Source organism: Bombyx mandarina, chromosome 09 (assembly GCF_030267445.1).
Source record: "Bombyx mandarina strain Sakado chromosome 09, ASM3026744v2".
Classification (NCBI taxonomy): domain Eukaryota; kingdom Metazoa; phylum Arthropoda; class Insecta; order Lepidoptera; family Bombycidae; genus Bombyx; species Bombyx mandarina.
The window spans coordinates 13732229-13752733 of record NC_143216.1 but is presented as its reverse complement, the minus strand read 5'-3'; the positions used below and the strand labels follow the sequence as shown (position 1 = coordinate 13752733).

Sequence of the window (20505 nt, the reverse complement as noted above, 5' to 3'; positions counted from 1 at the left end):
CGAAACATACATGACTTATTTATAGTTAAATAATAGTTTAAGAAAACAAAAAAAAATACGCTTTTACAGAAAATCCAACTCCTCCGTGCGTCGTATTCCTCAGTTCTGAGGGTCGTGACCTTTACTGAGCACTTTTGTTAGGACTATGTTCCTCCATTCACTTCTGTCCTCCGCGCAGTGGATAGCGACATTGATGCTGGATTCCAAAGGCGTCTTAATCTAGCCCCCTAGGCCTCTTTCCTTCCACTTTGTCGGTGATGAGAAGTCTTTCGAGATTGTCACCCTTTTTCCTCGCAACGTGACCGAAAAACTCAAATCCTACGTAGGAAAATCCAACTACAAAATAGAAATAAATTTTAATAAATTTGAATTAAAAATAGTGTAAGAAAAAATGATTTTACTATAAAAAAAGTGTGGGGTGCATGGTATCAGTAGCTATAAATATTTTATGAACAGATATGAGTAGAAGGGCTATTTTGATAATATCCTGAAAAGCAAGCACCCCACGCTTTTTGACAATAAAACCATTTTTTCTTACACTATTTTTAATTCAAATTCATAAAATCTATTTTCTATTTTTTAGGTGGATTTTCTGTAAAAGCGTATTTTTTTAGTATTTTTAAACTATTATTTATTTTTCATTTTTTAGTTGAATTTCAATATCTTTTTTTTAATATTGAATTGTCATCGGTCCTTAATAAGTATGCCAATTTCGAGTTAATCCAAAGTTTTGAAGGGGTTCAAAATAATGTTCATAGATTGCGTTACATACTAACATACATACGCCTGAAAGTAATAAAAGCGTATTAAAAAGACCAAGATACGCCCCGCGTTGCGAATTATCGAATGTTCGTCCTTTGAAGGCTGATAATGCATTTAAAATGCTAAATAACTCCGATTTTATTGTTACAGAAAGCTAATGCTTAACGATGTAGACTACAAAACATTTATTTTAAATTTAATCAGTCTTATTCTTAGAGCTATTGAGCTTTATGTTTTGATCAATGTTGTTGGATCCTTTCAATCGCATCTTTTACTGGCCCAACCGATAACACAGGGGACAAGATATATATATATTTTTTATTGCTTAGGTGGGTGTAAGCTGGTGCAAAAACTGGACCAAGGTGGTCACGTCCCTCAGTAATGAGGAAACGACAGAGAAGAAGAAGAAGAAGAAGGTGGGTGTACGAGCTCACAGCCCACCTGGTGTTTAGTGGTTACTGGGGCCCATATACATCTAAAACGTAAATGCGCCACCCACCTTGAGATATAAGTTCTAAGATCTCAAGTATATAGTTAGTTACAACGGCAGCCCCACCCTTCAAAACGCATCACTGCTTCACGGTAGAAGTAGGCAGGGTGGTGGTATCTACCCGTGCAGACTCACAAGAGGTCCTATCACTAGTAAAGATAAGACAAAGAAAACGTTAAAATATTACATTTGGATTAAAAAGGGATACCTTCTTCTCGTTCTGTATCGGACGAGGAAGTGTGTGTGGTATCGTGGAGGGCGCGCGGGGGGCGGGGTGAGGCGCGCAGCTCGCCGCTGGACGAGCTTCCGGTGCCGCCGCTGCTGCTACTGCTGCTGCTCTCGCGGACTGGCATCGATGACGTCACTTGACCTAATTTCAAAACCATGTCGTTCAAAGGCATTTATTACTAGCTGCCTTTGAATTTGCTCATGTTACTGGTAACAGTCGTATTTTGTGTATGTGTATACATTGTTACGCCGGTAAGAGTAATGCCATCTATCGGCGAACAGTCGAACGAATATCGAAGGATCTAGTAGCACCTAGAACGCTCGAGAAGTACAACGCCATCTATTGTCAGATAGCGGAAACACAATACTAGAAATATGTGGAATATTCTCGATAACTCTAGGGATGTGGTATCGACTATAAAAGCGTTGCAGAGATGGCACGCAGTCAGTTAGTATTCGGATCTACTTACCCGAAGCGAAACAGCGAACGGATCACCTAAAGCGAAGTGGAAGAGGCGAATTGAGAATTTTAAAGTGTTTGTGAAGTGTTTTAAGTGTTAATACAGTGTTAACTTGTAATTCGGTAGATTTTTTTATTTATCTCGAACCCGAGCGCGTAACAATATGTATGTATGCATATATGTAACAACTCTTATTTAGCCCATGTAATAATAAATTTACGTTGCACGTACGTACGCCGTTTACGTAGGAAATTACTATGGGCTCTGATAAACACTTAACATTACGTGGGCTGTAAACTCGTCCACCCAACTAAGCAATAAACAAAAATGTCACCATTCTGACGTGAAGCCTCATAGCATTACATACCTTCGGCCTTTTTTATGCAGTGTGCTTAGTGCGAGTTTTTTAACGTTCTCAAAAAGTTAGCTCATATTTGCATGGAATGCGATAGTTTGCCTATGTTCGCCACTAGGGGCGCTGTTTCAACTGCATACTTTAGTTAACTTTTAGGCTATCGAGAACGTTAAAAAACTCGCACTAATTATTTTTTTTTAAGGGATTTTGTGTTGTTATAACTAAGAACTGCAGGTCAAGTCTTATTTTAATTTTAATGATAACTTTTGTATATGAAAAATGATATTATGAAATGAAATGAAGTTGATTATTATGAAACATAGGTTGAAATGAAATGAAAACGAAACGAAATGAAATGAGATGATATGGGATGAAGTATAATCTCAGTAAAATGGTGGTCATTTACTGAGACTTTTTCAATGGATTTTTTGGAAGATTCCGAGAAGTTACGTTCAGCAACTTTGTTTCATTTTCCCACATTGTTTTTTTTTTATGATTGAAGGATTACTGGTGGCCTGGAGGCCTTTCCAGTTTCACCAGGACAGGTGGACGAGCAAAGGCTCAGCCAAGAGGGGTGGGATTTGCTAATAGCTACCCGAGCGCCTCCGAAGGAGACCTAACAGCTCAAGAGTAGCTGCTTCGCGAATGAATCTACTATCGGATCGGAATCGCGACCCACTGAGAAGATCCGGCGAGAAACTCAGCGAGCTGATTCATGGGTTAGGTTGCACGGCGAACTCTTTGTCGAGTTCGACGAGTACGGTTACCGAGGTCCCTAAGCCTGCTCCTAGTGTTAGAGCTGAAGGCGTCTAATGCAAAGGTTATTGGATTTGATGGATCCGTAAGGACGTGTCTAGGGCATTTCCCACATTGGTGCACCCTTCACAGATACTAAATATTTCATAAACCACCATTATTACACATTTAAACCTGAAGAAACACTAAATAGACAAAATAAAACAAATCACACAACTTCACTCCTCGCGTTCCCGCCACAAAGTCCACTCGCACTAAGGACACTGCATAAAAAAAAGGCCCAAGTTATGTAATGCTATGATGCTTCACGTCAGAATGGTGACATTTTCTTTTTTATTACACTAAGCACACTGGGGAATCCATTTACGGATACCCGGTCGAGGGGACATACCTTCGGCCTGCGGATCGAATATAACGAACTCTGGTCGTATCTTGCTGGTTCGGCGGCCCTTGAGCAGCGGCACGAGTCCGCCGAGGTGTTCGAGGTACAGCGTGTAGGCCCCGGGCTCCTCGTCGTCGTGACGCAGCATGGTGCAGTGCAACCGCGCGCCTGTCACCGGGGGGCGGGACACGAAACGACGCAGGTCACTCATTTCCGGAACGTTGCACTGTGATATAATTCCTTACTTAATAAATGTATCAAATGTCAACAAAGTATTAAGAACGAGTATTAAGTGGTGAGCTGCGGCTTGGCTCTGCTCCTGTCATTGCTGAAGTCCATGGGCGACGGTAACTATTCACCATCAGGTGGGCCGTATGCTCGGGCAATAAAAAAAACGAATAGCATCATAATCGTTAGTGCCTACGAAAACTATTAAGTATTCGATACGTGGTAAATAATAAATGCGAGATTAAACTGTAAAAATCGTTTTAATTAATAAATAAATATTTACTAACAATCACGCCACGTTAACTGGTCCCGTGATAAGCTCGTAAAGAACTTGTGTTACAGGTACCAGATAACGGATATAAATGTAAGATTTTTATTATACACATACATATATTTAATATACATCCATGACCCTGGAAAAGACATTTATATTTATCATACAAATATCTTCCCTTGGCGGGATTCGAACCCGCGACCCCCTTGTGTAGTGACCATGTCACTTACCACTACACCAGACGGCCGTTATTTTAGATAATTGTATGTATCTATTTCTTTTTCTTTTAATGCGTCTGTGAATAAATATTGTTGACAATTCGATGCTTTCGTGTGTAAGGAGTAAAAATACGCCGTGGCTCGATTTGATTCGACCGCAGAAAGTGCTAATAAATAAAATTTCACGAAGGACCTAAAAAGAATTTTTTTATTCAATAATTTCAAATTACCGCGCCGCAAAATATTTGATCACCTCTTCTCTTAGTTAAGATTTTTTTAAATTGTTATTTTGAATAACCTGCAAACACAGACAATATATTTAATATTTAAGACCTGCAAATCACACAGATCAGTCGAAATCATTAGTCGTGAGGTACTAATCAATTTTATAAGTAAAGTAACAGACACATATATAGACATATATTTTTACTTTTTCGACTTCACTTTATATTACATTTATAAAAACCGTTCCTATTATCAAAGGTACCACTAATCTTTTCGTTGAAAACATCGTTGACATAATAATATTACTTAGAGAAACAAGGTACATTGCTATTAATAATATGAACCTTTAGATATTAATAGTTTGTTGTTTTTTGGTTACGTTTGAATTCAATAGTGCAAAACGTAAAGTCTATACATGCTTCTTCCCAGGCGATAGGTCAACGCAAGATCGCCCTTTCCCAAAACATGTCGTCGGATCCTCCGGATTCACTCTGTGCTTTTAGGCTCTCCAAGTACCAGTCACCGTTCTTGTCGACCTCGTCAAAGAGTTCGACGCAAACTAGCTCATATACACAACCCACTGAATTTCTCGCCGGATCTTCTCTGTTGGTCGCAATTCCGATCCGGCGCTAGAATCAGCGAAGCTCTTGCTAGAGCTAATGTTGGTAAATTCTCTCAGGTTGAGCCCGTATGGGTTCTGTCTCATGCGAGGTTCGGACGCGGGTTGTTGAGCGACAGGAGGTTTTAGTGCGTTCGACTCTGACATGCCCCGCCCTTCATCCCCGGGGAGGGCGGAAGTCCCGCGATTTCCTCCTGACTAAAAAAAAAAACCCTTTCCGTGAGCATTCATGCAACCTTCTGTTAACTGGTTACTGGAGCCCATACACATCTATAACGTAAATGCGCCACCCACCTTGAGACATGACTAATAAGGTCTCACTTTTAACAGTACAACAGCTGCCCCACCCTTCAAACCGAAACGCATTACTGCTTCACGACAGAAATAGGCAAGGTGCCTACCTACTGCGGACTCACAAAAGGTCCTCTATCACCAGTAAATACGCAAATTATAATTTTGCGGGTTTGATTTTTATTACACGATGTTATTCCTTCGTATGAGATATCCATAAAGATCTAAGATGTCGATATATAAAAGGGAACGTTGCGTACTCTGATAGTGTGCGAGAAAAGGTTGTGCAATGCGGGTTGAAGACGCGGCGGTAGCGGCAGTCTGGCGGCGAGTCGCGGGTGTCGCAGCGCCTGGGCGGCCCGCACGCGCGCCAGCAGCTGCAGCGGCGCCACGACGCGCCACACGCGGGCCGTGCACACGCCGCCGCCCACGCCCACGAACAGCCGTCTAGCCGCGTGACCCCACGTTAGGGCCGTCACACGCGCCTGGTCGCACAACATCACAACACTAGATCGCTTATACCAGCGGTCGGCGAACCGGGGTAAATTACCCCAAATGGGGTAAGAATGAAAATTTTGTGAGTAAAAAATATATATTGAAGTGAAACTTCTTTAGAATCGTAAAATTTTTAGTGATTGTTTTCTTTTCAAAATTATCATGGGGCTATAATATGAAAGATACCAAAAAGAAGCGATTTCGTTTTTTTTTGTTCTTCGCCATGGGGTAATATCAATTTACACAAAAATATTTTGGGGTAATAATTAAAAAAGCTCCACGACCGCTGGCTTATAGATTTAATCTATACTAATATATATAAATTTTATAAATAAGTACTGTGACTGGGTACTACGAAATGTTAAATAAGCAATAGTTTAGTTTAGATCGTTAACGTGATTTTATGATCAGAATAAATTGTGAATTAAATTCGAACCTGAATTGAAAAAGCGGTATTGGTGATGAGCAACGAATGGAAAAGAACAATATCGGCTTGATAATCGCTAGATGTTAGTCTATCTATACTAATATATAAATCTACAGTGGTTTTTACTTTTTACGGATGTTCCGTTATAACTACTGAACCATGCATCCGATTGACTTGAAAATTGGTATTCATGTAGAAAATACATGTACTTAATGGATAGGCTAATATTTATATGAGTGTTGGACTCCCTACACCAGTTGCGGGGGCGTTAATGACGAGAATCTTTGTGGGGGTGAGAAATAATAATGTTAATTTTAAATGGCCAGCGAAGCGGACGGGTACACCTAGTAATTCATATATATATATTCATACAGGGTGGGGTAGCCGTTGTAACTATACTGAGACTTTAGAACTTATATCTCGAGGTGGACAGCAGTTGTAGCTATACGGAGACCTTAGAACTCATATCTCAAGGTGGGTTTACAAGGTGGGCGGCTTTACGTTGTAGATGTATATGGGCTCCAGTAACCACTTAACATCAGGTGTGCTGTGAGCTCGTCCATCCATCTAAGCAATAAAAAAAAAATTGATAGCAAAAAAAAAAGAAAATTATAAAAAGGTTGTTGATTTTTTCAAAGCAATAAACAGTTGCTTTGATGCAACTTTCATGTCGTTACAAAAATTTATGCGTTTAAATTGAACAATCGATAGGCTATATTTTTACCAAAATAATTTTTTAGCCTCTGATATGGATTACATAATAATACAATTTATTTAATACGCTGTTGTTTAAATTTTTTTTATATCGTAGCACCTTATTATGACATTAGAAATAAGTAAGTTATAAACATTTATTTCTAGTTGTGGGATAGCTTTGAAATTTTATGCGCTGTATCCGCAAAATCCGGATGTCGCTGTTCCTAACCAGGGTTTTCAGAATCATCTTTAAAAATTTATATCTACGTATTTCAGAAGTAACTTTGATGGTGCTGCTGTCATAAAAAAGGTTTAAAGAATTTTCTGTTGCGGAAAATATTATGTTCCAAAATTACCTGCGTAAAAGGAATCGGTACAGTGTAAATAAGCACTCCCGTGTCTGAGTAGAACTTCACTATGTTCTTATAAGGTGGTGAGTCGGCAGAATCGTCAATATCTGTGAACACCAAACATATTGGACTCGAACACAATCAAACTAGAATAGACAGATGTATTTCCTAAATGGTCTTTTAAATTTTACCGGAAAACCTTCGGAATCAAATGAATTTATTCATAAAAATTAAAAATAACATTACTATATTTGGCTCATTTGTACTAAAATTGGGTTCATGTGGCCACTCGAAAGCCACTTAAATTCAGGTTATGCAAAAGGTAATCCATGGTAAAGAAATTAAATTAAATCAATACATTGTCAAGATAATGAAAAAACGAGAAGAAATTTTAAGAGTTTGTGCTCAGTAATTTCCATTCTGTCTATAAAATCGAATAATCAAGACATTTAATAACAAACCTCCGAATGTATTATAATATAATCTATAGTATGTACATTATCATTACCCTTCCAAAATAGGAGGCGTTAGTGCGTTATGTACTACAGGGTGGCCCATAAGTCCTTTGAAAAGTAAAATTTGAATAAAACGAACAGGGCGCGCGTGAGCGGTGCAGGGGAAGCGGGGGGAGTAACTTCGGTTTCTGGGAATTTAGTCGCGATGGAGCGTTTTACCGGAGCGGACCGTACGTTTTGTGTGCGCGAGTTTTATAAAAACGACAATTCGGCAACCGTTGCGCGGCGTAAATTTCGAGAACACAAAGGTTTACACAACTTTGACGACACTCCAACTCTTCAAACGATTAAGAACTGGGTTGCTAAGTTCGAGGAGACCGGTTCGACGTTAGATAAACCGCGGTTGGGTCGCCCAAGGACGTCACGTACGGAACAAAACATAGACACAGTGACACAGTCTATTCGCGAAAATCCGACACAGTCAACTCGTAAGCGCGCCAGAGCATTAAACGTATCCAGGACATCGTTCCAACGGATTTTGAAGAAAGATTTACATATGCACCCTTACAAAATTCAGTTGGTTCAAGAATTAAAGGAAACTGACGGTATTCAAAGACAAAATTATGCGAATGAAATGTTGAATCGGTTTACTTCCTTCAATAACATAATGTTCTCTGACGAGGCTCATTTCCATCTTAACGGGCATGTTAGTAAACAAAATTGCCGCTATTGGAGCCCCATCAATCCAAAACTTAAGTATCAGAAGCCCTTACATAGTCCGAAAGTGACTGTTTGGGCCGCTATGTCAGCCCATGGTATCCTAGGGCCTTACTTCTTTGAGGATGGCAGAGGGCGCGCAGTTACTGTTACGTCGGAGCGATATGTGGCTATGATCGAAGAGTTTTTCATACCAGAATTGCAAAACTTTTCAGGCTTTAATGCCAGGACGTGGTTTCAACAGGATGGGGCCACTTCTCACACCTCTAACACTGCTATGCCCGTTATCCGTCAACTTTTTCCTGGCAAAGTTATCTCTAAGAGAGGAGACATTTCCTGGCCTCCACGTAGTCCAGATCTGACCCCGATGGATTTTTTTTTGTGGGGCTACCTTAAGGCTAAAGTATACGACACAAACCCGCGGTCAATTGAGGCCCTAAAAGAAAACATCCGCAGAGAAATGACAAGCATTTCAGCAGTGACGTGCCGCGCAGTCATCGACAATTTTAGACGTCGTTTGCAAGAGTGCCGTGATCGCAACGGATTACATTTAGGAGATGTTATTTTCAAAAAATAATTCCCGTTTTTTAAGCTTTTTATGTAAATAAAAATTTAATTCATAATGTAATTAGTTTTATTTTAATAAATTTTTTTTCATATCAAAGGACTTATGGGCCACCCTGTATTTTATTTAGGATAATTTTCAATTCAAGAGTAACAAGTCTGAAACTCCTTCAATAGTACGATAACTATGACATACTGAATGAGAAAATGAAGCAAGTTGATAGTAAAATATAATATAAATACAATATCATGTTTCTGATTCAACTAAAACGACTTTTATAGTTTAGTTTTTCATTCTAATATTTCCCACATTTCGAATACTTCAGTTTTCGTGGTGAATTGTAAAGTGTCAAAAAATTCTTAAAGTAGTTTTCATTGTCTGCAATTTAAGGAAATACTGTTTCTCACTTGTTACTATTTGGACCTGAGGTGTTGCTGCGTACATCGGAAGTAATACTATGTTGCTGTAGGACTGTAAGAGGTGCTTTTCATTTATGGCCGTATATAAACCGATAGAGCCACGGCGCCGCGGCGAGACCATTAATATGGGAGATCGTAAATTTTGTTGTACAGATTGAAAAGAAGCGGCCAGACCGCAGCTCGTTTATCAAACCGTTGCAATAGAACCTTTCACGGATCGCATTTCTCACACTTCTCTATTAAATTATATATTTGGGTAAAACGTCTTATTATAATATTCAGATTCTTTACCCTTGGAAATAAACGTTTTCACGCTGTTATTTAGGTAGATAAAACTTACGTAACATTACAAAATCATTGATTCATAAATAATTATCTAAAGGCCATAACCTAGGTAAATTACCTACTGATTATTTTTGTTGCAAAATGTAATTTTCTATTTACCTAGGCTAGCTAATTCTAATATCCACTCGGGGTATGGTCTCCTTAGACCTTGCGTGCTGTTATATTAGATAATATTAACATCACAGCAAGGTCAGCAAGTACGGATCGATTAAGAAAATTAACAAGAATTCTCATTTCCGTAATACTGTAAGAACACAATACCACTTTGTTGTATGTTCATCTACTTTAATATATAGTAGTTGAACATCTTATTATATCACCCCGTCGCTTGCGACGAAGGTCTCGACGAGCGAATTAACCCATAGACACAGCCCACTGAGTTTCTTGCCGGATCTTCTCAGTGGGTTGCGTTTCCGATCCGGTGGTAGATTCTGCGAAGGACTGCTTTTGCTAGGGCCAGTGTTAGCAACACTCCGGTTTGAGCCCCGTGAGTTCACCAACTAGTTAAGGTTACGCTGAAATAGCCTCTCAAAGCTAACAGATTACCTAATCTGATAGCTAGAAAAAAAATTTGATATCACGACGCAAATATTTTAGATTCAACTGTCAAGACTTACCAGCTCCCAAAGTGCCCGCAACTGCCAAGAGTTCTTTTGAATTAGCCCATTCCATCGCGAGCGTGTTCCCCCGGATCCCAGTATGCACCCTCACTGGACTAACGTCATCGTGTCCTCGTAGAAGCACGATCTCTCCACTACCAAGCGCAACAGCTAACACGTGACCCCCGTTGTTCTCGGAACCGTCTTCTCCTTCTTCCATTTTAAATTTTTCACACGACCATGCCATTGACGTAATGCCACCTTCCGCGACCAGTTGTACCTTAGTTTACATTGATTGCATTTTGCACTTAGCTTGTATTGTGTAATAATTTTATAGTTAGGTACACGATATTTACAGTAGGTCATTTTTCTGCAGGAGCATCTTGTAATTTTATTTAGTCCACATTTAAGAGGTTACTTCATTTTGATGGTCAGACAGTAGCTTGGCTGTTTCACTGATGATGTTAATGAAAAACGTTCACCACTCACGATCACTTCGGTCATATCCTCAAATCATATTATTTCTTCAAGATATGCAGGTGTCTTAACATCAAGCCCTTACCTGTGATACCATTGCTCCATGAACGTCCATGACGACAAGCTGAGCAGAAGCGGTGCCCAAATACACTTGGTTATCGTCAGGAGTCCAACAACCGCTAGTGATCCTCGCATCTAGTGATAACATTGACGACCAGTATCTCTGTCCGGCGACAGAACCGACCAACACAAACCCATCCTGTAGAAAATTATATGAGATGACAGAAAATAATAATTATTTTTATAACTTTATAAGGTTGATTATAAAGATAACAATACAAAATTAACAAGGTCTACCTCAAAACGTAAATACGGTAAAAGGTAATTCTAGCTTTTAATCCCGAAATCATAACCCTTGACCTCGAACGTATTTAGAAATGAGTTTCGTGATGAAGGAATGAAATAGTTTAGTATGGATACCGCAAAACCGATAAATTTGATGAAATGATTCATTTCTTAGTACATCTTGCCTATATCCAAGTCGTTAAGAAGTCATGCGCTCAGGTTTGAAGAGTAAAACAACTGCTTCAAAATATAATTGAGACTAACTTGCGAGATGAGCTGCGAAATTCCCTCAATAACCAAACCACACCAGGTCGGCTGTGAGCTTGCCCCATTTCGAGCAAAGATAAATACATATCTAAGTTGTGATACTACTGTATATTTGGTGGTGTGCTCGTAAATCGCCCCACCACTTGAAGCTTAGTGATGCAATTTAATCCATTACTTTTTCATTCTTCAAGCCGGAATAAGAATTTTCCGTTGGAAGCGTAGAACGGATCATCAATCCTACGAAGTAGCACCTTTGTATAAGCTTGGAATCCCTCTCGAAATATTCGCTTGATGTTATAATAAATTGAATTTGAGCTCCGAATGCTGGTTACAATGAGTTCGTCAAATTATTGAGGATATATTTTTCCGATGAATATCGTTCCATTTGCGTCGTAGAAAAGTGATTTCGGAAATAGTTATTTACATAATTCAGTATTAAGATTGGCAAAAATGAAATATTTTTGTATCCGTTCCTTTCTAGAAGATCTACATAATGTTTTCGATTAGAACTCTTTAAATTAAGTAACCAAAATAGTCAATAACTAGAATAACATTTAAGACAATTTTATCTCGCGTATTATGAGTATTATACACGCAATTCGCATCCTTTTACCCAAAAAGCGGTAGGTACAATATGTACCTACATGCGTTCGTCTTCACGGATTTGGTCGCACCTTTCTTGACATATAAGAAGATTGTTTGCAGAAGTGTCATATTACACAGGCATCCGTTCCTTTGAGCACTTGACGAATAAAGCAACGCTACCTTACGAACACCGATATCACGCGACCCGTACATGCTTAAAATTGATCTACTGTAATTTTTTTTAATTGCTTATTTGGGTGTATGAGCTCATAGCCCACCTCATCTTAAGTGGTTACTGGAGCTCATAGCCATCTACAACGTAAATGGCACCACCCACCTTGAGATATGAGTTTTAAGGTCTCCGTATAGTTACCTACAACTGCTGCCCCACCCTTCAAACTATATTCTATGGGGACTTCTCTGAGGATTTTTACTGTCGTCGAAGGTAGAAGACTACAGCCCACTGTCGCTCATGGACAATAGTTATATCAAAGGCACAAGGCACTACCGTTTTTCGAAGTGATGTCAATGTCTCCGTTGTATCGTATCGACCGATAATTTATCACCGTACTCATTGTGCTTATCCACAGTGCGTTTTCACACAGTAATCTCATTTAACCTTTCCATTTCCTCCTGCTACTTACAGAGCGTTTTTGCAATTCGATGGAATGTATAGTTATATTCCTAGAGTTAACGTACGCAGTATGGTAATTTCGGTGGTAGTAAAAAAACATAATTTTGATTGCCGAAATTGTGACTGCTTACTTCTACATGATGAAGTATTTTAATAAAAATGTTTGGTATATAAGTAAACAGTATATTTTCTATGTAATAGCGAATATTTACGTAATGGTTGGCACGTATTAAAGGAGGGGAAATTTTTTTTTTTCGCAGTTAATCGTTTTCCCTAATAAATTTGTAAACATTGTTATAAAAACGAACATTGTATCCTCATTAACTTGGTAAGTAGCTTTGCTCAAGTCATAACTAATAATAAAAAATCTTCTTGGTTGAATCTTCATTTGTTACACGGCCTCTAATATAATATTGCGTGCAGTAAATTAATTAAAATGCAATTATTTTTACTAAAGTATAGGTTCTGATAACCATATTTATGACTACACTTTGTTTGTTAACTATGTTAGGTACCTACGCTTTTACGTTTTTAAAATCGCAAAGAAATTGAAATCTTAAAATAATAGGTAATTCTTCCCATTTATAACCTTAACGGATGAAAAAGAAAGATAATAACTAACACTGTACTGTTGTATTACTTGTTGTAGATTGAATAAATAAAAAATAATTTTAAGTTTTCGTAATTGATCACTAAGTCTACAAACTTCTATAGAAAATATTAACATCTAACCTGGTAACAAATAAGCGCCATTCTTCCATCATGAGACCAGGAAAAATGGGTGACCGGCGTACTTCTGTCATTGATGAGCTCGATACTCCAACGGCCTTCATATTTGATCCATACAAATATCACTCCGGAACTGTCGCACGACGCCAACTTCTGGTACGGTTCATTCCATTTAACTAATATTACCTGATTAGTGAAAACCTTTTAATTATTTAACTCATTAATCATTTAATTATTTGACTCATCTAAATTACTAATAGACAATTTGGAAAAACATGAAAGTATGTAGGAAAGTATGCACTTAACAATAACGAAAGAAAAGCTGTAAAGACATCAGAGAAAACAATTTTATTGTAGACTAATGCCCGTATCTTTAGACGTTTCGTAAAATAGTCCTCCACTCTTAACTCATCCGATGATGCTCGAGCATTCCCTCCAAACTTACTCGAGTTTGGTATTTTTAGTCGACCATTACAATATTCCTCAACTGTCCTCGAGTGAGGTAATAATGATGAAAATTTGATCAAGCTAGCATCAAACCCATAGAATTCTGTAGTCTATGGTCATTGTTTAATGTCAAAGTCAAGCTGCTGCTGTCTGTTTGACACTAGATGAACTTGTTTGATGTTTTGGTTGCTGAGTTATTCGTAAATATGTGTGCGTGCGGTAAATCTGAAAGTGTATTATTTATTTTCTAACCTATTATTATTTTAGATTTCGGATCCGGCTTTGTATTTTTATTCGCCGCTTTTATGTGATTTTGGTTGCATCGTGTCGTTGAAGTGCTTTTCCACAACCACCAGTTTATTATTATATAAATAAAACTTATTATCGCATTGACTTTATTTATCAAGTAGTAAGCCAAATATGAATCTTATGTAGGTAAATAAAATAAAGAGTTTCAAATGTCTAACTTCGAACTATTTACTTTATTAATAAATATTATCAAACTTAAATTATCAAAATATGCGGGAATCATGCACAGATCCAGGCCATTGCACAACAATATCATATATTTCCATTTGCGGTCCACATACTATTTGGACATTGATAGAAAACCAGCCTTGAGGAACGTTCAAGGTACGTCGCGACGTACCTTGACTTGACAGTTCGCTTACTTCACTCCGGTTAGGAAAATTTTCCAAGGACGTTTGAGTGGAGTTTATTTTTACGACTAATCATACCAAAACGCGCGTTGGAGGTTGAGTCGAGTCGAGTTAAGCTCGTGTAAACCACTAAAGATACGGGTGTAAGTCTTGTGGTCTTTAATATATTCTCAGGAAACATAAATCATTACGAGATACCAGATGTGCACATATTCGGTGCTCAGGGTGAGTTACATCCACTTAAATGAAACAGTCGGAATGTGTCGCCTTTTGGTGAGATTGTTATGTCGATTTACGACTAGGGACTTGAAGGAATATTTTGTAGATACCATGTACACGTGTATAAAGACATCCTTAATCGGGTGGGGCTTGTTATTGGTTTCCAATTTTAATAATCTACGACGTAATTTCAAAGGATTTTCACTATTTGCACCTAAATTCTGTAGAGAGAGGTACTATTGAGGTGTTTTGCGATTGAGAGATCAGATATTATACCCATAAAGTGTGGCTCATTATCCAAGTGATTTCTTGTTTAAGTAATCATGCGATCTGATCTGAAGTATGTAGTAATTAATTATATCTCACACTATTAAACTTAGGAGTTCTTCAAACAACTTGAGACTATCTGGGTCGTGATTTTTGGTCCAGCACAATTAATCAAAAAGGAACGTGTTTATTTATGTCATAAACAGACGTAAAGTTTTCCTAAAAATGTATAATTATATATTCATGTTATTTATGAAACCAAGTCAAAGTTTAACAAAACTTCATCGTTATCGTTAATTTTCTTATTTATTCTGATATATGTAATAATTCACCGGAAGGTAATGAAAAGATAATAAAGAAAACAAAAACTAGACAAAGGCAAGTTTAGAGTTCGTTCTCAACCATTGGAATTGTCTAGATTCTAATCACGTTTTAGAATACCCATAACAAACAGAAGTAATTGCACGTGACAGCGTCTGAATTACGAGCTAGGATATTCAGCCAGTAAGTAATTAAACACGTTTTCGCACGTACACGCTGTTGCTGTTAATAAAATCTTAAATACCGTCGTCTACCTTAAATTAACATTCTCTGTCTCTCGTGTCGTTTTGAAATTGCTTTAATTGATCTAAAGGTTACAAATACAGATAGCTGGTTGGTATGGCGTATTGTAAGCCCACACGGCTGGATACCACCATCCTATTTCGTAGAGCGAAGCAGTCATGTGTTCCGATTTGAACGGTAAATAATACACCGATAAACTGGTGGTAGGACGTATTGTGAGTCCGCACGGGTAAGTTCCACACTTCCTATTTCTGCCGTGAAGCAGTAATGCGTTTCGGTTTGAAGGGCGGGGCAGTCGTTGTAATTTTAAAATCGAGACCTTAGAACTCATGTCCCAAGGTGGGTGGCGGCATTTACGTTGTAGATATCTATGGGCTTCGGTAACCATTTAATACCCGGTGGGCCGTGAGATCGTTCACTCCTCAGCGCAATAAAAACGACTACGAAGATTATTAAGCACTGAAGTTGCCATTAGGTTTTTTACTTTTTATTGCTTAGAAGCGTGGACGAGCTCACGGCCCACCTGGTATTCAGTGGTTAGCGGAGCCCATAGACATCTACAAAGTAAATGCCGTCACCCACCTTGAGACATGAGTTAAAAGGTCTTACTTTTAACAGTACAACAGCAGCCTCGCCCTTCAAACCGAAACGCATAACAGCTTCACGGCAGAAATAGGCAGGGTGGTAGTACCTAACCGTGCGGACTCACAAGACACCGTATCATCAATAAAAAAGGTCTCGAAGAGAATAGCAAAGAAACAAAGTTTCACATTATACCTATAACATGTTGAAGGGTGCAATGTCTTTGAAACGTTGGCCGGATTATGTATGAACATAGACTTATATAGTATGTATGAATAGTCGTATTGACAAATTGGCAAGATATCAATGTTGGCAAGAAACCAAATACCTAAAGTGGTAGAGCTCGTAATTTAGGGCCCTCCGATTTGGAAATGTTTTATATTAGTATGATTGTTGTAGAAGGCAGAAAAAAAACATGCGTATAAATCTGATATTCAATCAGATATGGCGAAATGTTATCGTATCGAAAGAAACAACTTGTTCTTGTCAAAGGATCGATGAAACAAAACCAATGACTTCAAAGAAAAGAAAATAACTGCATAGTAAAATACTATATACATACATAATATAAGCAATCAGAGCATTATATTCTGTTTACAGAATATTTTGTCTTTGAGATATGTCTTCTAACGATCTAGATTTTTACTGGTGGTAGGACCTCTTGTGAGTCCGCGCGGGTAGGTACCACGGCCCTGCCTATTTCTGCCGTGAAGCAGTAATGCGTTTCGGTTTGAAGGGTGGGGCAGCCGTTGTAACTATACTGAGATCTTATAACTTATATCTCAAGATGGGTGGCGCATTTACGTTGTAGATGTCTATGGGCTCCAGTAACCACTTAACACCAGGTGTGCTGTGAGCTCGTCCACCCAACTGCGAATTTTAGTACGAATAAAATTCGTACACAGCTGTACGAATTTTAGTATTATAAGATTTTGTAAAGATTATAGGAATTAAAGGGCCTAAGTTCGCGTTCTTTCTTAAGTAAGATTTCAAAAATTCTTTAAAAAAAATCACTTCGTGTTTAATAGTGGAGCTTTACGAGTCTTAATCAGATGACATATTGACGCTTAGGTTTAATTAAAGCAAAATTAATTAGAAACGTGTGCGCAGAATTCATGAGTTCATGAGTTCAACAGTTCAATTCAAAATTATTCCTCCCTTTAGTGTTTGATTTACTGGAGACCTAAGATGCTCGGTAAATATTATCTTTTGGTTTTATTATGGACATCTCACGTCTGATCTGTGTCCCCGTAGATTGTAATTGGTCCGTAGAGGAAGTTCATGCGGTCGTCGTGAGTGTGATGATGTGAACGTGACTCCAACAACGCCCCGCACGTTGCCTGTAGCCAGCCAGCCCTCTTGATAGTAATTATTTCGGTTTAGTTTCCATCCCTCTTCCTGTTAAAAAAATTATATATTAGGATATTTCATTTACTTTTGCATTTTCATTCATTATGTCTCGAATAACTTAGGATTCCTCAATTAATATTTTATTCGGTTTTCGCGAATTATAAACATAATTAAAACCACCTTTACGGTTTAATTATGGTTGACGGTCACGCTGAAATAAAATTACAATAAAAAAATCCGAAATTAAACAGTAAAAGTAACTTTAATTATAATTATTAGCATTGGAGGAAGCTGGTGCAAAAACTGGACCAAGGGGGTCACGACCCTCAGTAATGAGGAAACGACAGAGAAGAAGAAGAAGAAATTAATTCATGATTACTTCAAAACTGTTCGAAATATTATGTACACATTTCGAACTACAAGTTTTTTTTAAAAGCGATAAGGCATACGTTGCAGGCTACATTGCACAAGTTGTTTACAAACTCCCATTCGAACAGGAAGCTTGTTCGATTAAGGGGACGTTATGAAATGTATCCTGTCTGAAAGACCGGAGATAGAAGTCGAAATTGCCAATCAGTAAAATATTACGCGACTCGTCGCCCGCCTATTAATCCGTCAGCCGGCGACCAATTACTAAAGTCTTTACCAATGCCAATTACTCAATATGTTGCGTAATCAACAGGTCTAGAAAAGAGGAAAATCGTTCTGATTTCTCTCATTTTCAAGAACCGCTAATCTGTCGCCATTTCGGAACTACTTTGCGAATCTTATTCATTTGTGTTTTGCAGCACAAAAATAATACATAGGTATATATTTTTTTACTTAACAGTTTAGTATTTTTTTATTAATTTTTGCAACTACAAATAGGTTTAGAAGAGCATCTGAAAATATAAACAATATAGATTTTTGACCATCCTCCTCAGGCTTTAGAGGCAAGTTAAGTATCCACGATTTCGAATTTTAAGATTGTATTTCTCATATTATATTTAATATTTTTATATCTTGTCCACTCCAAGTATTTACGTAACGAAAAGTATAAAAGGAAACTCGTCGAACTAAGTGTTAAATATTTAGTACCTAGCCTGAACATAGGAATGGTAAATTGGGCATTACATACTAAAGCGAAACAAAATTGATCCCTAGCGGGGTATCAAATTGAACTTAAATAATCCAAGAACTAGCAGCTAGACGAAGAAAATTAATTAAATTGAAGCCCTTAGTTCCAGAGCAGTAGCGGCGAATCTACCATAACATAGATTGGTACGTACTTAATACGAAAGTAATGTAAGACCTTAGATATCTAAGTTGATGAGATCCCAACATAATGGGTGTTTCTGCGCTATGTGCCTAATGAATCTCCCGGAATTCCTTTTCTACAAAGCTCTTATTCTCTTGTATATTTGTGAACCTGGTGTGTTAACGTAGGCTAAGTTATTGTCATGAGAATTCTAGGACAATGTCTAATCGTGATTTCATATGAACATTCCACGCACTTACTACTTACTAGCCCTAAAGTATCGCTGAAAACCGCATATATTTATTTATACATTTATTGTGTCTCAGGCGGAATCTCATTTGTTTTATTGAATTTATCAAAACCTTTTTTTTGTTTTTTTTTTTATTGTTTAGATGGGTGGACGAGCTCACAGCTCACCCAGTGTTAAGTGGTTACTGGAGCCCATAGACATCTACGACGTAAATGCGCCACCCACCTTGAAGTATCTGTTCTAAGGTCTCAGTATAGTTACAACGGCTGCCCCACCCTTCAAACCGAAACGCACTACTGCTTCCCGGCAGAAATAGGCAGTGGTGCCAGGAGGCAAGTAGGTACCTAACCGCGCGGACTCACAAGAGATCCTACCACCAGTAATGATTAGGTGATTAATTTCGGAGTTGCTACATGCAATTTTTATATTTTTATTAGGATTTTTTTTAATCTACATATTCTGTTTATATTCCATTTTTTTTAATTATTTATAACACTTCGTTATGTAGATTTTTATTGCACGTAAACAAGAGACACCCCTTGTCATCAATCACGTCATCGTCTTTCATGCACATAAGCCATGCCATGGGAACCGCCAAGCCGCGGCTTCTTTTTTTTCCTACCTATGCTGATAACCTTGAGAGGCCATTTCAGCTTCGCCTTGACGTGTAGATGAGCTTACGGGGCTCAAACCAGAAGTGTTGCTAACACTGGCCATAGCAAGAGCAGTACTTCGCAGACTAACCACTGGATCGGAAACGCGACCCACTGAGAAGATTCGGCGAGAAACTCGTAGGCTGTGTCTATGGGACCGCGGCTTCTAATACTTCGCTTTCTTCGTTTAGTTATTAGACTGTCATCGTTAGATAAATATGAAAGCACCTATTGCAACATTAATACTTTGATTTTTTTTTAATGCCTTAGATAGTTGGACGAGCTCACGGCCCACCTGGTGTTAAGTGGCTGTCGGAGGCCATAGATATCTACAACGTAAATACTGTCACTCACCTTGAGATATGAGTTCTAAGGTCTCAGTATTAACAGTAAAACGGCAGCACCCTTCAAACCTAAACGCTTTACTGCTTCACAGCAGAAATAGACCGGGTGATGGTACCTACCCGTGCGGACTCACAAGACCTCCTACCACCAGCAAAAAACCAGACGTAAGAGGTGTTACTTCGTTGCTTTTAGCGAGCTGTTTCATATCGAAGCTGTTTAAAATTGAAACCTCCATTCGAGAACAGGATAAGCTACCGCAAGGGTTATTTATTACGTTTTGAACGCTCGGTTAGGAAGCGACCCCTGACTGTTGAGAATTAAATAGCCATTCGATTCCCAATTTGGGACCCCTTTAATGCAAGGAACAGAATTATTTAATTTTGGGAATCAAATACCCATACAGGTAACCCTCTTATAACACGGTAGGTACTTCTACAACACGATAACGAAATTTTTGTTTAAAATTATTTAGACAATTACATTTTTTTTTATTGCTTAGATGGATGGACGACCTCACAGCCCACCTGGTGTTAAGTGG

The 20505-nt window shown here is 38.3% G+C and overlaps 1 protein-coding gene across 3 annotated transcripts in view; it reads right to left on the bottom strand.

Moving 5' to 3' along the window:
• Tusp (WD40 superfamily protein Tusp) overlaps positions 1–20505 on the bottom strand; it is a 31200-nt gene that overhangs the window by 7495 nt on the left and 3200 nt on the right. For all 3 annotated transcript variants that reach the window (XM_028173130.2, XM_028173132.2, XM_028173133.2), the window contains exons 2-9: positions 17366–17530; positions 13398–13580; positions 10920–11093; positions 10376–10637; positions 7264–7364; positions 5550–5774; positions 3444–3660; positions 1461–1622 (exon numbers count right to left, since the gene is read on the bottom strand). In XM_028173130.2, coding sequence (XP_028028931.2) covers positions 1461–1622; positions 3444–3660; positions 5550–5774; positions 7264–7364; positions 10376–10637; positions 10920–11093; positions 13398–13580; positions 17366–17530 — 1489 coding nt within the window. The remainder of the gene's footprint in view (positions 1–1460; positions 1623–3443; positions 3661–5549; positions 5775–7263; positions 7365–10375; positions 10638–10919; positions 11094–13397; positions 13581–17365; positions 17531–20505) is intronic.